This window comes from Gorilla gorilla, chromosome 10 (genome assembly GCF_029281585.2).
Source record: "Gorilla gorilla gorilla isolate KB3781 chromosome 10, NHGRI_mGorGor1-v2.1_pri, whole genome shotgun sequence".
NCBI lineage: Eukaryota > Metazoa > Chordata > Mammalia > Primates > Hominidae > Gorilla > Gorilla gorilla.
This window is the reverse complement of record NC_073234.2, coordinates 91,980,514-91,997,628: the sequence shown is the minus strand read 5'-3', so window position 1 is coordinate 91,997,628 and position 17,115 is coordinate 91,980,514. Positions and strand designations below refer to the sequence as shown.

Here is a 17,115-nt window from a genome sequence, read left to right as displayed (position 1 = left end):
ACATGACTTACTGTGTCTGGAAGTCACAATTAAGTGCCCTGAGGTGCATCTGGCTCAAGGAAAACAGTATTTGTTGAATTCTTAAGTCCAGGACTCTGGTAGATGTGGCAAACAAACTTTTATACCATTTGGATTTTGTAGGTCCTATAAAAATAATGCTTTCTTTCCATCTGTCACCTTCAGAAGCCTGTTTTTTAAGGAGCCAACACACAGGCTTCCCTTGTGCTCCTGTACCCTGCAGTCTGCATAGGACCTTGGCAATGAGAAGCTGTCACTGAGAGAGCTACCTGAAGCCCGCTCAGAAACTGACATTTGCCCATCCTGTGTCTGAGAATTCTTTTTATATTTTTGAAAATTATACTTTGCTCAAGCAAACTACAGAGAAGGAAGACATTTTCTACCTAGACTGCTAGTTCTGGTTTGAGGAAACACAGCTTAGACGCTCATCATTTTCTATCCAAATCATAGGGTTTCATGTTGAAGCAATATGCAGCCATCTACCGGAAATGGCTGAGAAGCTCCACCCAACTGGGAGAATGTTACTTAGGTCAGTTGTATTAGTCTGTTTTCATGCTGCTGATAAGGACATACCCGAGACTCAGTAATTTATAAACAAAAAGAGGTTTCATGAACTTGCAGTTCCACGTGGCTGGGGAGGCCTCACAATCATGGCAGAAGTTGAAAGGCACATCTTACATGGCAGCAGGCAAGAGAAAAAATGAGAACCAAGTGAAAGGGGTTGTCCCTTATAAAACCATCAGATCTCTTAGGACTTATGCACTATCAGGAGAACAGCACGGGAACGATCCACCACCAAGATTCAATGACCTGCCATCAAGTCTCCTCACACAACACGTGGGAATTGTGGGAGCTACAATTCAAGATGAGATTTGGGTGGGGACACAGACAAACCATATAATCAGTAGAACACCTGGGAGGAGAGTTGAGGATGCAGGGGCAAGAAGCAGTGGAAGTAGCAGCAGTCTGCAATTCTGAGAGAAGAGATTATGGATAAGTGGGGAGCAGCTAGGTGAGGTGGCTCATGATTATAGTCCCAGCACTTTGGGAGGCTGGGGAAGGAGGACTGCTTGAGCCCAGGAGTTTGAGACCAGCTTGGGCAACATAGCAAGACCCTGTCTCTACAAAAAAATCCAAAACTTAGCTGGGCATGGTGGCACGCACCTATAGTCCCTGCTACTTGGAAGGCTGAGGTGGGAGGATTGCTTGAGCCTGGGAGGTCAAGGCTGCAGTGAGCCATGATTGTGCCACTGCACTTTAGCTCGGGTGCCAGAGTGAGACCCTGTCTCAAAAAACAAAAACAAAAACAAACAAAACAAAACAAAACAAAAAAAGGTTGGGGGAGGGGAGGAACAGAAAAACATGGAAAAGAAAGAGAAAGAAGATAAAAAGCTTTGCAGTACCAACAAAGGTCAAGGAGTGATGTAAATGACTAGATGTTAAGCTCTCTGAGGGGAATTTTGGAAAACCCCCAAAATAGACATAATAAGGACCCAGTAAGAGAAAATACCCAGTTCACTTAGGTGAGCAACAAAGGCAAGGAGGGGCATGAAAGAAATGGATTTCAAATATGACCCATCAAGACTAAAAGAAAAGAAGGCACAGGCAGTTAAAGAAATATCAGAAATCTGTTATTAGTTGAACAGGAATGCAAATGTTTTGTGAATTCAGTTATAACTTTATCCATAGCATGTACATTAAATATTAATTTCTTGTTGAGTAATCTTCTCCCTACGCCACAGTAGTTCAAAATAGGTACCTTTAGGGAAAAATTATTTGATAGAAATAAAACCAAAATCAGAGTGAATCATACCATCTATTTAGTTGCTTGAACCAATAATGCTAGGAAAAGGACAGATCCAAGAACTTTGGGAGGCCGGGCTGGAGGATCGCTTGAGCCCAGGAGTTTCAGAGCAGCCTGGGTAACATAGTGAGACTCTATCTCTAAAAAAATTTAAAAATTAGCTGGGCATTGTGGCAAGCACTTGTAGTTCCAGCTACTTCAGAGGTTGAGGCAGGAGGATCTCATGAGCTGGGAAGATTGAGGCTGCAGTTAACCATGATCACACCACTGCATTCCAGTCTGGGCCACAGAGCGAAACCCTGTCAGAAAAAAAAAAAAAAAAAAAAAAAAAAAAAAAAAAAAGATTGACAGTTGGGCTTGCTTGTCTGGTGGGAGGGGAAGGAAGAGGGCAGGAGGCATCAGAAAGTGAAGTAGCAGGCTGGGCGCAGTGGCTCATGCCTGTAATCCTAGCACTTTGGGAGGCTGAGGCGGGTGGATCACGAAGTCAAGAGATCAAGACCATTCTGGCCAAGATGGTGAAACCCCGTCTCTATTAAAAATACAAAAATTAGCTGGGTGTGGTGGCACATGCCTGTAGTCCCAGCTGCTCAGAAGGCTGAGGCAGGAGAATTGTCTGAACCCAGGAGGCAGAGGTTGTGGTGAGCAGAGATCGTGCCATTGTACTCCAGCCTGGGCAACAGCGCAAGACTCTGTCTCAAAAAAAAAAAAAAAAAAAAGAAAGAAAGAGAAGAAAAGTGAAGCAGCAGTGCTGAACTTCTGCTTCCTGAGTACATTCTCCTAAAGTGATTTACTTTCACCAGTTTTTCAGCTTGCAGAATAACTGTTTTTTGGGCTGTGATGAAAAATGTTGGAGGAAGCAGTGACAAAGTCAAGGGAAAAAAAAATCCATGAGATGAGCCTTCTTTACTGTGCTCACCACTCCCCATCCCCAAGTATCTGTGCAAGCCCTGTTCCCTCCATGATGGACCCTTATTAAGTCTGCTCGCTAATGGGTAAAAAGGGAAAGTTTATATTAAAGATCTGACACCCCAAAAGAAATGGTTCAACTGGCATTTTTTAAAAAGCTAAAGTATCAAATCCAAAAATTGAATACTACTTCAAAGCCATTGTTTAATTGCATTTAGTTAGTAAAAGGATAGAAACCCAGCCTGGGCAGATGGACCTTTGTCTACAAAGGGAAGCCCTTGGTATCACTGAATTCAATACCCAGGTAATAAAATTTCCACTTAGTAAATATATTTTTGTATATAGGAAGCAGTTCTAATCCTTTTTGGGGAATATAGATCATTGATGAAATTCAGAGACCATTATTTCTTCTCCATATTTACAGGATTCAGATTCCCCCATCTGGTAAATCATCCAATACAGTTCTCTATAATCCTCAGAGGATGAAAAATGCAAAGCTTTCAGAACAGGTAAAATTGCTCTGATTGCTCTTTGTTGCCATGAAAAGACATTATGTATTCAGGTCCAAATGCTGAATTCATTAATACAATGCTTTTCTTTTTCACTAGGAATAAGACAAATGACCTAAATCATTATTTACTTCCTTTCCAGCTAAGGGTCCTTGTTGTGCTGATCAGCTAAATGAGCTGTGGAATATCTCCTTGGAAAGAGTGTGTGGCAGAAGTGCAAGTGGTTAAATGCCCACAGATGCTTAGCTCTAAAAGCCCACAGCTGATTGCATAGTCACTGTTTGCAATTTACTGCCAGCATCTGTTGTCATTCCACACAATGTTAATGGGCTACCCTTCGGAGCTAGAGTTGACGATCTCCCAATAACTCACTTCTAAAATCACCTAAGCAAGTGAAGTAATTTTTGTTTGCCAGCATGAATTATGCCACTGGTGAAAATCACGAATCCATGTTGTTAAACTAATGCGGATTTCCTCTAACCTCTGCCTCACTCAAATTAGCATCAGGGATATTAGAGCAGGCTGCAGTCAAGAGCCAGATACAACCAACAGCTTTGGCTAGAATAAAAGACAACAGGCAATCATCTCAGCGGAGAACTGCCGAAGTAAGCACCAGCCACCCAAAGGGTCCATTAGCACGCAAAAAAAAAAAAAAAAAAAAAAAAGCCTTCTGAAATCCACTTCTTTCATGCTTCCCCTTACCCTTGTTGGCTCACCTAAGTAAACTCTTATTGCGCCTGGACACTCCCATCCCATAGCGTAACCTTTGCTTCCTTCCTTCTTCTCACCCAATACCGAGGAGGCTTTCTATTTCCCCTTCTTATCTGACAGGAGCTGTCACTAAACACACACACACACACACACACACACTTTCCTGGGGTTAGAATAGCAAAGGGGCTGCAGGGAAGACAACCAGATTACAACAAAAAGGGAGAGCACATCAGCATTAGGAGATATTTCTTAAATCTCTGTTGCACTGAAAAGTGCTTCTCCTCTGGATGACTGTTCTGTGCCAAAATACCAAAGAGATGGGCTTCTGGGTTTCAGATGAAACTTGATTTCTACGGTGAGATCGAGGGTGAGGGCGGATGTGGCTCAGAGGCAATGTCAGGAAAGAGGAAGCATAGTACACACCTCCTCTTTCCTCAAGTTGGTGTTGGAAGCTGTCCCACTTTGAACTCAAGTGGAATTCAGACATGTCAGGCCTTTCCCGGTGAGCAGCAGGGGCGGGCCTTCAAGAAGTCTATTTGCAATAGTAAAGGAGGAGCCCCCTGGAGAGAATCTTGCCAGAGAAAAGGGAATATATGTCAAAGTGGCAGGAGGGGAGGGGCAATTCTGAGTACTACATGATGTCCTCAACTTGGGTTTGCCATTAGATCAGGCCCTGAAGACTCGCATTTCAGCACAGGGCATGGAATGGAGGGTAGAGATAAACTAAAAAATGAAGAGTTCTTTCACAAAAACTCAGCAAGGCGGCAGCACTGGATGGGTAAGCTTCTAAAAGGAGAAGAGACAATCCGCACACAACATTGGCATATCCAGGGCTCTACTGTACTGGAAGCATCAAGTAGTTAGAAGAGTCCAGCAGGCACAGCCAGGAGAAGTGGCAGGATCATCTTGCTGGTTGGTTTTACACATCCCCCTCCTTCTCCAGGTAAAACCAATCAGCAAGGGGAGAAGGGTTGGGGTGAGAGGAGAGGAAACAAAATGACTGTCACTGTAAGGTAACTGACTAGCTTTGTTTGGGGACACATGGGAGAGACACCCTGCGGACCTTTAGAAATACCTGGGTTTGGAAGGGTCCTTGCAGAATCCTGAGATCCTGTAGTAGGTGGGAGTGAGAGCCAGTGAAACCAGGTGATTTCTTGCATTCTTCTCCTTAGTATAGTTTTACTCATGGAGGGTATGACCAAGCAAACAGACCTCTTAACTGTTTCTCTTTTAAAGGACAGAAGGAGGTCTACCCCACCAAGGGCTGGTTCCCTGAATTCTTTGGAACAGCTGTAGCAAAACTGGAATGTGCTGCAGCTCTTTGGAGGCTGCAGACCCACTGAAAAGGTCACTGAAGATATTGCCAGGGCCACTGATGACTTTATAACTTTACCACAGGAATTAACCTCTAGTTATTAGTTAGGAGGTATTGTTGAAAATTGTTTGAATGTTTAATTTCTGTAGTTCTTTGTGTTTAATCCTACATATTTTTATTCCTTTGAGACTTGATTCATCTTTGGTGTTCAGCAAAGGAGTCTTTAAAGAACTCATATATGGATCAATTTTTCCATGCTTGTCTTCTCATAGCATTTTGTGAATACTTAATCTTCAATCTTATTTCCTATTGAAATAATTGCTTTATATTTCTATCTCCCTCGGTGAAGCTATAAGTTCCTCAAGGCCTGAGGTCATGTCAGACATTTAAATTATTTGTACTGAACTCTTGATAGTCTTCATTACTGTGAAAGTAAGCAAGTCCTTTCTTTCTTTTTTTTTTTTCTTGGCTCACTGCAGCCTCGACTTCCTGGACTCAAGTGATCCTCCTGCCTCATCTCCCAAGTAGCTGGGACTACAGGCACATGCCACCATGCCTGACTAATTTTTGTATTTTTAGTGGAGAGAGGGTTTCACCATATTCCGCAGGCTTGTCTTGAACTCCTAGATTCAAGCGGTCCACCCCCCTTGGCCTCCCAAAGTGCTAAAATTATAAGTGTGAGCCATCATGCCCAGCCATTATGGTAAGAATAAGCTCTTATCACTGGCACCCCCCAAAAAATCTCAGATCAAATTTTCTGTGAATATCATACTATGGCTAATACTGGTAGTTATTGCCCAATATTCCTATATTCCCCTTTTTCACAAGTAATAAAAATTTTAGGTGGACATATGGCAACCCTGCAAGTACTACATGCCATAGTTGAGGCTGCTATAACAGAATACCATGAACTGGGCAGCTTATAAACAACAGAAATGTATTTCTTACAGTTCTAGAGGCTGGGAATCTGAGATCAGGGTGCCAGCATGGTCAAGTTTGGGTGAGGACCCACTTCCAGGTTGCAGACTTCCAACTTCTCATTGTATCCTCACATGGCAGGAAGAGGGTGGAGAGCTCTCTCATGTCTCTTCCTGTAAAGGCACTAATCCCATTCATAGAGGCTCCACCCTTATGACCTAATCACCCCCTCAAAGGCCATACTTCCTAATGCCATCACATGGAGGATAAGGATTTCAGCACATACATTTGAGGGAGGACACAAACATTTAGCCCATAATACCACATTTTGCAAGCCCCTTTGCAGCTAGTTATAGTACTGTGATGAAGTGTTGGCCACTGGGATGTCAGCCAAGTATTGAGTGCAACTTTTCATTTGTGACAGGAAAGGGAAGGAGATTACCTTCTTTCCTCCAAATCCTATATCTTGCTACTTGGATCAGGGATATGGGATGAACAATCTGTACCTTTAAGGACAAGGGACATACACTAGATATACTAGAAAAACCAGCTAAAAGGAGGCTGAGATCTGACACCATTGAATCATCATGACAGCCCTGGAATGCTCCCCCCGAACTATTACGTGAGGAAGAAATGAACTTCTATCCCATTCAAACCATTGAACATAAGAGGATGGCCACTTAGTCTTGTGTGTGGTATACAAAAAAAAGAAAAAAAAAATCATTCCATGGAACCCACCAACCAGTCTTTTTTCCTTAATTGTCATTCCTTGAAAATGCTCTGGACAAGGGATAATGGGAAGAAGTTTAATATTAAACAAAAAATAATCACAGTAAGTCAGTAGCTGGTATGTGAAATTGGCAGGCTCCTTGTATAAACTATTAAATTTCTAATATGTTAAGCATTTTTATTTGTTCATAATTGTGAAATAAAAGGAGAGACTTCCCTTTGGACATTCATTACTGTCACAGCCCACTCATCTACTATTTAGATATCCATTGGTCCAACTCCAAGAGGGCTGAAGGTGTATGTTCTATTTCCTTTCCATCTGATGCTCTTGGATCATTCAAGTATGGCTGCCTCACTGGCCCCAACCCACTTACTCTGAAACTCACAGATCCTATGCTGAACACTGATAAATTGTAATAAGAAATTAACTTCAGTTTTTTTCATGGTCACCTCCTTGTCTCTTCTCTCATTATTTTATCTTTCTCCCTCAACCTCTTCATCCTTTGTCTCCCACATTACAACTGCTTCCCATCGCCCAACCACCACCACTGTCTTACAACAGAAAGAGTTGCTCACGATATCCCTCAGAGGCTTTCGTATTCCCCACCAATTCTGAGACTCCTGCTCATCCACCAAGTCACATTCTATGTTCTGTGTGGTTCCAGCAGAAGGTCCAATATAACCTGGCCATGGTGCCAGCCAAGTGGGCTGAGGGACAGAAGTTGTTGGACCCTGAAGGACCAGGGTGATCCTATTCTGAGGGAATAAGAAACTTGTAAAGATGGCCAGACACGGTGGCTCACGCCTGTAATCCTAGCACTTTGGGAGGCTGAGGCAGGCAGATCACTAGAGGTCAGGAGTTCAAGACCAGCCTGGCCAACATGGTGAAACCCTGTCTCTACTAAAAATACAAAAATTAGCTGGGCTTGGTAGCACATGCCTGTAATTCCAGCTACTCAGGAGGCTGAGGCATGAGAATCCTTTGAATCCGAGAGGCGGAAGTTGTAGTGAGCCGAGATCGCACCACTGCACTCCAGCCTGGGCAATAGAATGAGACTCTCTCCAAAAAAAAAAAAGAAAAAGAAAAAAAGAAAAGAAAAAAAAGTTGTAAAGATGAAAAGTAAGTTTGATAGTCAAATGCCTAGTTCTAAGAGCAGAAGCAACACAGTGAATAGATGACAGAGCTCAAGATTCAGAAAAAGAATAAAACCTATTCAAATTGGAGTTGGAATTTGGATTCACATGTCTCAAACCATTACAGGTTGTTTGACAGAATGTTATATGCATATATATACACACACACACACACACATATATATGTACATATATATATATATATATAGTATGTAATTTTTTGTACCTAAAATAGCATGCTATCATCATCAGTCTGAGCAAGGACCCTCTTTCACTTGATTTTTTTCTTCATTCTTGATCCACACCCTTATTCCCCTCTCCATCATAGGGGTCCATTCTAATGTATAAGCCTTGGAAATGTCTACCCCCTTGGAAAAGGATATAGAATCCAGAATTCAAATTGGAGTTAGTCAAGCTCAAGTAAGCCTTGTATCTGGATTTGGTGGGAATTGAGGTTGACATCTGTCACCCAATTTTGGGTGGTTTGCTGAAATATGGTAAAATGTAACCTATATTGCATTGTATTTTGGTTTTGGATCTAAGGTGGAGAAAGCTGAGTTACTTATGGCATGCTACCATCATCAAAGTCTTTGCAAAGATCTTCTCTTGTTTTGTTCTAATTTGCTCCCTTATCTTTGATTTTCACTCCTATTCTTTTCTCTATCATAAGGACCTATTCCAGTGTATAAGCAATATACATTGTTGAATATGTTTATATCCTTGTAAAATATGTGGTATCATTTTGTGTCTGTATTTGTAATTTGTAAATTCAAAATTTATGTTAAGTAATTATGGGAAAGGACTAAACAGAGAGGACCCAGAATTCCATGTGATTTAGATAGGACCCCCACCCCTCTGGTCTCTACAGCTTCATTGTCAATGGTGCATATGTCAAAATGAAGAAAACATTCTGTTCTCCTGGAATAAGAAGTTCCCAAAACCCTGTAGGCTTCTGGAAACATTCCTGTCTCCTTGTCCACCACATGCAATCACCACAGTCTTCCTGGGCAGAGCAAATTTTACACATCTTGTAGGGCTTTTTCTTACCCACATACCTTGTAACATGGGGTTTGGAGGTACCTAAGAACCTTCATATGAAGAACTGCGAAGGGACTGAGATTTTACTGTTCTTTTTTTTTTTTTTTTTTTTAATAGCCCAGAGGTCCTTTATTTATTTATTTTTTTTTTAACACCTATTATGCCATGAATTCATAGGGAATAGGTTCCAGCAGCTCAGGCTCCTTCCCATTGGTTCTCACAAAGTGTGCTTCTCTGGGTGGAGCAGGCTGGTGCTTTAGTTGAACCCAGGTACCTTTCTCTTTGGCTTCTTTCTTTTTCTGATCATTTTCCTTCACGCGTTTCAGGAAGCTATCTCGGCTCTTAGAGTGCTTAATGTGCTCAGTACGCACATTAATTCTCTTGGCAAGAATCTTGCCTTTAACTTGTTTGTTTACAACAATGCCAACAGCATGCTGGGTAACATTGTAGACTCTTCCAGTTTTGCTATGGTAACACTTGTGGGGCATTCCTTTTTGAACAGTACCCATTCCCTTGATGTCTACAATATCACCTTTCTTATAGATTTGCATATATGTGGCCAAACGAACAACTCCATGTTTTCTAAAAGGCCTAGAGAACATACATCGGGTGCCTCTCCTCTTTCCCTTTGTGTTCGTCATTTTGGCGAATTACTGGAAGATGGCGGTTCCGGCCGAAAGGGTTTACTGTTCTTACAAGCTAAAAGCCTGACACAATTTCATAGATGCTCGCAGAAGAAATGAGACTCCTGTATCAGAGACAAAGAACAATTTATTACTCATAGAAACAGCAATTGCTAGAGTATCATTTTTCCTCGACTAGTTCCTTGAAACCCAATTTCTACAGAGCAACACAAAGAGGGTCAGGTGACACCTGCATACAGGGGATGCATCATAGGAGAGGCACCCTAACTTAGGAGACACAATTTTTTTTTTTTTGAGAGACAAAGTCTTTCTCTGTCACCCAGGCTGCAGCAAGAGGCACAATCATAGCTCACCGCAGCCTTGAACTCCTGGGCTCAAGCGATTGTCCCACCTCAGCTTCCTGAGTAGTTGGGACTACAGGCACATGCCACCAAGCCCAACTAATTTCTTTTTCTTTTCCTTTTGTATTTCAATAGTTTTTTGGGGAAGAGGTGGAGTTTGGTTACATAAATAAGTTTTTTAGTGGTGATTTCTGAGATTTTGGTGCATCCATCACCCAAGCAGTGTTCACTGTACCCAGTGTGTAGTATTTTATTCCTCACCCTCCTCCCACCCTTTCCCCCTGAGTCACCAAAGTCCATTGTATCATGCTTATTCCTTTGCGTCCTCATAGCTTAACTCTTGCTTATGAATGAGAACATACGATGTTTGGTTTTCCATTCCTGAGTTATTTCACTTAGTATAACGGTCTCCAAATCCATCCAGGTTGCTATGAATGCCATTATTTCATTCCTTTTTATGACTGAGTAGCATTCCATGGTGTATATATATATATATACCATATTTTCTTTATCCACTCATTGACTGATGGGCATTTGGGCTGATTCCATGTTTTTGTAATTGTGAATTGTGCTGCTATAAACATACATCTGCAAGTATCTTTTTCATAAAATAACTTCTTTTCCTCTGGGTAGTGACCCAGTAGTGGCACTGCTGCATCAAGTGGTAGATTTACTTTTAGTTCTTTTTTTTGTTCTGAGATGGAGTCTCACTCTGTCCCCCAGGCTGGAGTGCAGTGGTGTGATCTCAGCTCACTGCAACCTCTGTCTCCTGGGTTCAAGCAATTCTCCTGCCTCGGCCTTCTGAGTGGCTCGGATTACAGGTGTGTGCCACCATGCCTGGCTAATTTTTGTATTTTTAGTAGAAATGGGGTTTCCCCATCTTGGCCAGGCTGGTCCTGAACTCCTGACCTTGTGATCTGCCTGCCTCAAGCCTCCCAAAGTGCTGGGATTACAGGTGTGAGCCACCATGCCTGGCCTACTTTTAGTTCTTTAAGGAATCTCACACTGTTTTCCATAGTGGTTGTACTAGTTTACATTCCCACCAGCAATGTAAAAGTGTTCCCTTTTCACCACATCCATGCCAACATCTATTATTTTTTGATTTTTTGATTATGTCCATTCTTGCAGGAGTGGGGTGGTATTGCATTGTGGTTTTGATTTGCATTTCCCTGATCATTAGTGATGTTGAGCATTTTTTTACATGTTTGTTGGCCATTTGTATATCTTCTTTTGAGAATTGTCTATTCATGTCCTTAGCCCACTTTTTGATGGGGTTGTTTTTCTCTTGTTGATTTGTTTGAGTTCCTTCTAGATTCTGGATATTAGTCATTTGTCGGATGTACAGATTGCAAAGATTTTCTCACATTCTGTGGGTTCTCTGTTTACTCTACTGATTGTTTCTTTTGCTGTGCAGAAGCTTTTTAGTTTAATTAAGTTTCATCTATTTATCTTTGTTTTTGTCACATTTGCTTTTGAGTTCTTGGTTATGAAGTCTTTGCCTAAGCCAATGTCCAGAAGGGCTTTTCACTTTTAGAATTTTTATAGTTTCAGGTCTTAGATTTAAGTCTCTGATCCATCTTGGATTGATTTTTTTTTAAAGGTGAAAAAATGAGGATCTAGCTTCATTCTTTCTTTCATTCTTCTATATGTGGCTTGCCAATTATCCAAGCACCATTTGTTTAAAAGGGCATCCTTTCCCCACTTTATGTTTTTGTTTGCTTTGTTGAAGATCAGTTAGCTGTAAGTATTGGCTTTATTTCTGGGTTCTCTGTTCTTTTCCATTGGTCTAGATGCCTTTTTTTTTTTTGAGACGGAGTCTTGCTCTGTCCCCCAGGCTGGAGTTCAATGGCACGATCTTAGCTCACTGCAACCTCTGCCTGCTGGGTTCAAGCAATTCTCCTGCCTCAGCCTCTTGAGTAGCTGAGATTACAGGCTCCCGCCACCATGCCTGGTTAATTTTTGTATTTTTAGTAGAGACAGGGTTTCACCATATTGGTCAGGCTGCTCTCGAACTCCTGACCTCAGGTGATCTGCCCACCGCGGCCTCCCAAAGTGCTGAGATTACAGGCGTGAGCCACTGTGCCCGGCATATATGCCTGTTTTTTTATACCAGTACCATGCTGTTTTGGTGACTATGGCTTTATAGTATAGTTTGAAGTCAGGTTTTGTGCTGTCTCCTGATTTGTTCTTTTTGCTTTGTCTTGCTTTGGCTATGCAGGCTCCTTTTTGGTTCCATATGCATTTCAGGATTGTTTTTACTAATTCTATGAAGAATGATGGTGTATTTTGATAGGAATTGCTTGAATTTGTAGATTGCTTTTAAGCCCAAGTAATTTTTAAATTTTTTATAGAGATGGAGTCTCGCTATGGTGCCCAGGCTGATCTTGAACTCCTGGTCTTAAGTGATCCTCCTGCCGTGGCCTCCCAAAGTGTTGGGATTACAAGCATGAGCCACTGCAACCTGCTTAAATCTCTTTAAATCGTTAATAAGCCTGCCTGATCTTTGCCCTAAAGAAATATATTTTTTATTATAACGAACAGTAAATAAACCTTCCCTTAATTATCTCCATCTTCCAAAGGTGTTTTCTATACAAACATCCTTGAAAAGGTAGTTCAGAACAAAGGCAGTCTTCTCATAAGAATTGCATAAACATAAAAGACCACTGAAGGATTGTTTCCCAAATCTCCTATACAATTGTCTCTCTTTTCTTTCTAAATACCCTATATATAAAGCTTGTATCACTGGATAACCCTTTCTTATTGCAATTATATAGAAACTCTAGGTTACTCCCTCTCATTTTCTGAAGAAATCAGTATATTCATTATCCTTTTAGTACTCTGGCTTTTTGGTTTCATGACCTCTTTTCCACCAGTAGTTTTAATCTCTATTTTATTTTCTAATTACTTGCAAAGTTTATATGTTAGGTATTTGAGTTTCTCATTATGCGAATGCCATATTCATATCCTTTACCCATTTTTCTTTTGGGTTTATCATTTTCTCATTTAATTAACAGGAATGTCTTCTCTAAGGTGGATATCCATCCCCTGTTGGCTTTACTTGTGTCAAATATCTTTGTCCATACTGTGATCTCTATGTAAACTTTGCCTATTATAACATTTGATAAAGAGCCATTAATTTTAATGTCATCTTTTTTATCTTAGAGTTTGTGCAAAAAAGGAGCTAGTTTAAGAAGACCTTTTACACTTGAAAGCCTGAGAAATACTTCACATGTCTCTTTTTTCTTTTCCATTAGCTTTTCAGTTTTATCTTTTCCATTTAGTACTTTAATCCAACTGGATTCCACTCTTGCATATGGTACAAGCACGCATTCTTAGTGGGCAGGGGGTAATATCACTCCTAAGGGAGTGAAAATTGGTTCTTAGGGGTAGAAAAAAAAAAGTAGATATTACAATGGTTTATGGCTCTCCTAAGTGGCATAATATATAAAGAGATATACAGTATACCTGTGATATTAAAATTTCATTGAGAAGGAGGAAAATTGGGGGAAAATATCTAAAATGATTTCTTATGAGGATAATAAGGAAAAGGGTTGAGAAACACTGGTATAAGCTAAGAATACAGCATTATTTTTCTCATACAGTGACATATTCCCAATGCTATTTTTTTCTTTTAAATTTTTCTTTTAAAGTTTACTTTTTTACTACAGCTGCTGGCAACCTTGACCAATACCATCTATGAAACAGTTTATCAACCTTTCTCTGCCTGTGCATATGCATGCATCTGTTACTGAGCTCTGTTGCATGTTTCACTGGTATATGTGTTCCTAAGCCAATGTCCCACTTTTTTGATTACCATAGTTTTGTAACTGTCTGATATCTAGCAGTAAGGTGCCCTCTTTCTCTGACCTTTTTCTAAGTTGCCTTAATTATTCATAAAATATTTGGTCTTCTTATACATGTCAGGATAAGTACATTGAATTCATTTTTTAAAAGTCCTTCTCTAATTTTAATTGGCATTGACTTGCGTTTATAGATTAATTTTGAGAACTTCCATATTTTACAGTATTGCCATCTGTTCCATGAACAAGGCATAGCACTCCATTTATTTAGGCTTTCCAGCCCTTAAATAAATTTAAAACTTTTTCTTCATAAAGGTCTTATGAATTGTTCAGTTAAATTCATAGTTTATCTTTTGATTGCTATTGTGAATGACATTATAGAATCTGTTATATTTTTAGTTGATTATTGTCGATACAGAGAAACATTGATTTTTGTGAGTGGATCTTGTAGCTTGCATTCTTGCTGAATTCTCTTATTAAATCTATAGTCTTTCTGTTGATTCAGTCGGGATTACCTTATCTGCAAACAAAGAAAGAGGGAGAGAAAAAGGGAAAGAAATAAAAGACCAAAAAAAGAAAAAGAAATTCTGTACTTTCTCTGGAACAGATGAGGAGAAATCAGTAATCTAGTGATCTACATATAGCAACAGAAACAGTGAATTGAACCCTTGTGGAGCACATTATAATAATCAGCTCGTCTAGTTTAATGGCACAGGTAGTATCTGCTTTGCATTTCAGTGATTGGCTTGTTCAATTCTGCCAAATAAATACCTATAATTACCTTTTGCTTCCTTTTCATAGGCTCAGTCCTTTTTTGGCTATATAATTATAAATTTTTAGGAATGTTTTATGTTACAATGGGTGAAACCATTTTTACTACTTTATCTTAGCAAGCAGAACAATAACCAATATTCTTTGGCTTTTTTTGAATAGCCATGCTTAACAACCTCTGAACATTCTCACCAGTACTCACAATAAGAAGAAAATTTAGGCTGGGTGCGGTGGCTCACGCCTGTAATCTCAGCACTTTGGGAGGCCGTGGTGGGTGGATCATGAGGTCAGGAATTTGAGACCAGCCTGGCCAACATGGTGAAACTTCATCCCTACTAAAAATACAAAAATTAGCTGGGCGTAGTGGTGTGTGCCTATAATCCCAGCTACTGGGGAGGCTGAGGCAGGAGACTCGCTTGAACCCGGGAGGCGGAGGTTGCAGTGAGCCGAGATCATGCCACTGTACTCCAGCCTGGGTGACAGAGCAAGACTCCGCCAAAAACAAACAAACAAACAACAACAAAAAAAAACACAGAAAATTTAAGCACATGTATTAGAGGGGAAAAAAAGAATCTCTTGATCTCTTGAGTAATTTCCTAAATGATGATCTATCAAAAATAACTAAGTCAAAGTGATTGTTATTGCTTAATAAGAGCTTCAAGAGGTTAATTGTGCATAAAATATACACATCATTTCCTGAACGGAACAATATGTGCACAATCAAATTATGCTCCATCAGAATAAACAGGCAATGGCCAGGCACGATAACTCATGCCTGTAATCCCAGCACTTTAGGAGGACAAGGTGGGTGGATCACCTGAGGTCAGGAGTTTGAGACCAGCCTGACCAACATGGAGAAACCTCGTCTAAATAGAAAACTTAGCCAGGTGTGGTGGCACGTGCCTGTGATCCCAGCTACTCAGGAGAAAGGAGAATTGCTTGAACCCAGAAGGTGGAGGCTGCAGTAAGCTGAGATCATGCCACTGCACTCCAGCGTGGGCAACAGGGAGAGACTCCATTTCAAAAAATAAATAAATAAACAGGCAACGTTTCCATGCAAAAATATACTTGTATATACTCTACATTTCCCAAAATAGTCACAAGAAATTTAGATGCCTTCAGAGAAACAAATTCCTGAAAATGATCAAATTGATTGGACTGAAACTTTCTTCACTACTTAAAAACCTAAGAAATCACTTAGCCAACAAGTAATTTCTTCCCGAATAAAAGTGTGGGACTTGGAAAAATTAGAGCACATGTATTTTAAACACCACCAAACAGATTTTTTCCTAAAACTTTCTGTAAGCTAAATGGAATTCAGAGTTAAGGCATTGAAAAGTGACACTAAGATTAACCCTTGTTAAAGAGAGCAGATGGAAAGACAAGTTTGTAACAATGGAATAATCTTTGCTGCTTTTAGAGTAGGAAGGACACATTATAAAATACAATGGTTTATCAAGGAGGAAGAAATTCCTAACAGAAACAACTTTATGAAGCTGATCCTGTATTATTCTATCAGGAAATATGAGAAATACATGAAATTTAAGGGAAATATCTTCTTCCCTTTTCAAGACAGGGTCTTGTTCTGTTGCACAGACTGGGGTGCAATGGTGTGGTCATAGCTCACTGCAGCTTCCACCTCCTGGGCTCAAGCCATCCTCCTTCCTCAGTCTCACAAGTAGCTGAAACTACAGGCATGCCACCACACCTGGCTAATTTTTAAATAATTTTTTTTTTTTTTGTAGAAACAAGGTCTCACTATGTTGCCCAGGTCAGTTTCGAGCTCCTGGGCTCAAGTGAGTCACCCACCTCGGCCTTCCAAAGTGCTGGGATTACAGGTATGAGCCACTGTACCAGGTGAGGGAAACTTTTTTTTTTGCAAAGCAATAGAAGTGTGATTTGTTGTAAAGTTATCATTAAAGGCAGCAGACCTGTCACTGCATTGTTAATTCATTGGACTTTGTACTTATCTTTATGATAACACAAATTCACCCTGTGTCATAATTATATGTGCCACTCTGAGCAATTGACAGTCAGGAATTCTCTTTTCCTATCTTGGTTTTGTTTTGATTTTAAAAATTTCCTGCATTCAGCATGGTGCACAGACATGTAGCCAGTGCTCAATCTTTAAAATGCTTTATGTTGTAAAGTAATGCAATATGTGATTTAAGACTTTGCACTATTTCTAGGTGTATTTACTATCACTGCATTTGGCTATCTAATAGACATACAATTCATTCTGCTTCAGCCACAATGACCTGTATCAGTTCAGTGTAGACCAATTATTCTAATCCTCAAGTTCAGCTTTTAACTCTGCTAGATGCTGTTTGACACTAGATTCCCCAATGCTAAAAATCTTGCCAACCTTACATTATGTTGTTGTATAATTACAGCTTCCTAGTACTCAGTATGATATTATTAGCTCAAGCTGTAGCTCATTTGGTGTACATAATTACAGCACACTCAGCAGTGAGACC

General features: G+C 40.3%; 1 protein-coding gene across 3 annotated transcripts in view; it reads right to left on the bottom strand.

Moving 5' to 3' along the window:
• The window catches only part of LOC109029067 (large ribosomal subunit protein eL21-like), a 124,941-nt gene that overhangs the window by 12,279 nt on the left and 95,547 nt on the right, over positions 1 to 17,115 (bottom strand). Inside the window, exon 5 of one of the 3 annotated variants that reach the window (XM_055359203.2) lies at positions 9,190 to 9,830. The exons of the other annotated variants lie outside the window; for them this stretch is intronic. Coding sequence (XP_055215178.1) covers positions 9,241 to 9,723 — 483 coding nt within the window. The 5' untranslated portion in view covers positions 9,724 to 9,830 and the 3' untranslated portion in view covers positions 9,190 to 9,240. Of the gene's footprint in view, positions 1 to 9,189; positions 9,831 to 17,115 lie in introns of those variants that run through there. 3 annotated transcript variants of the gene reach the window in all.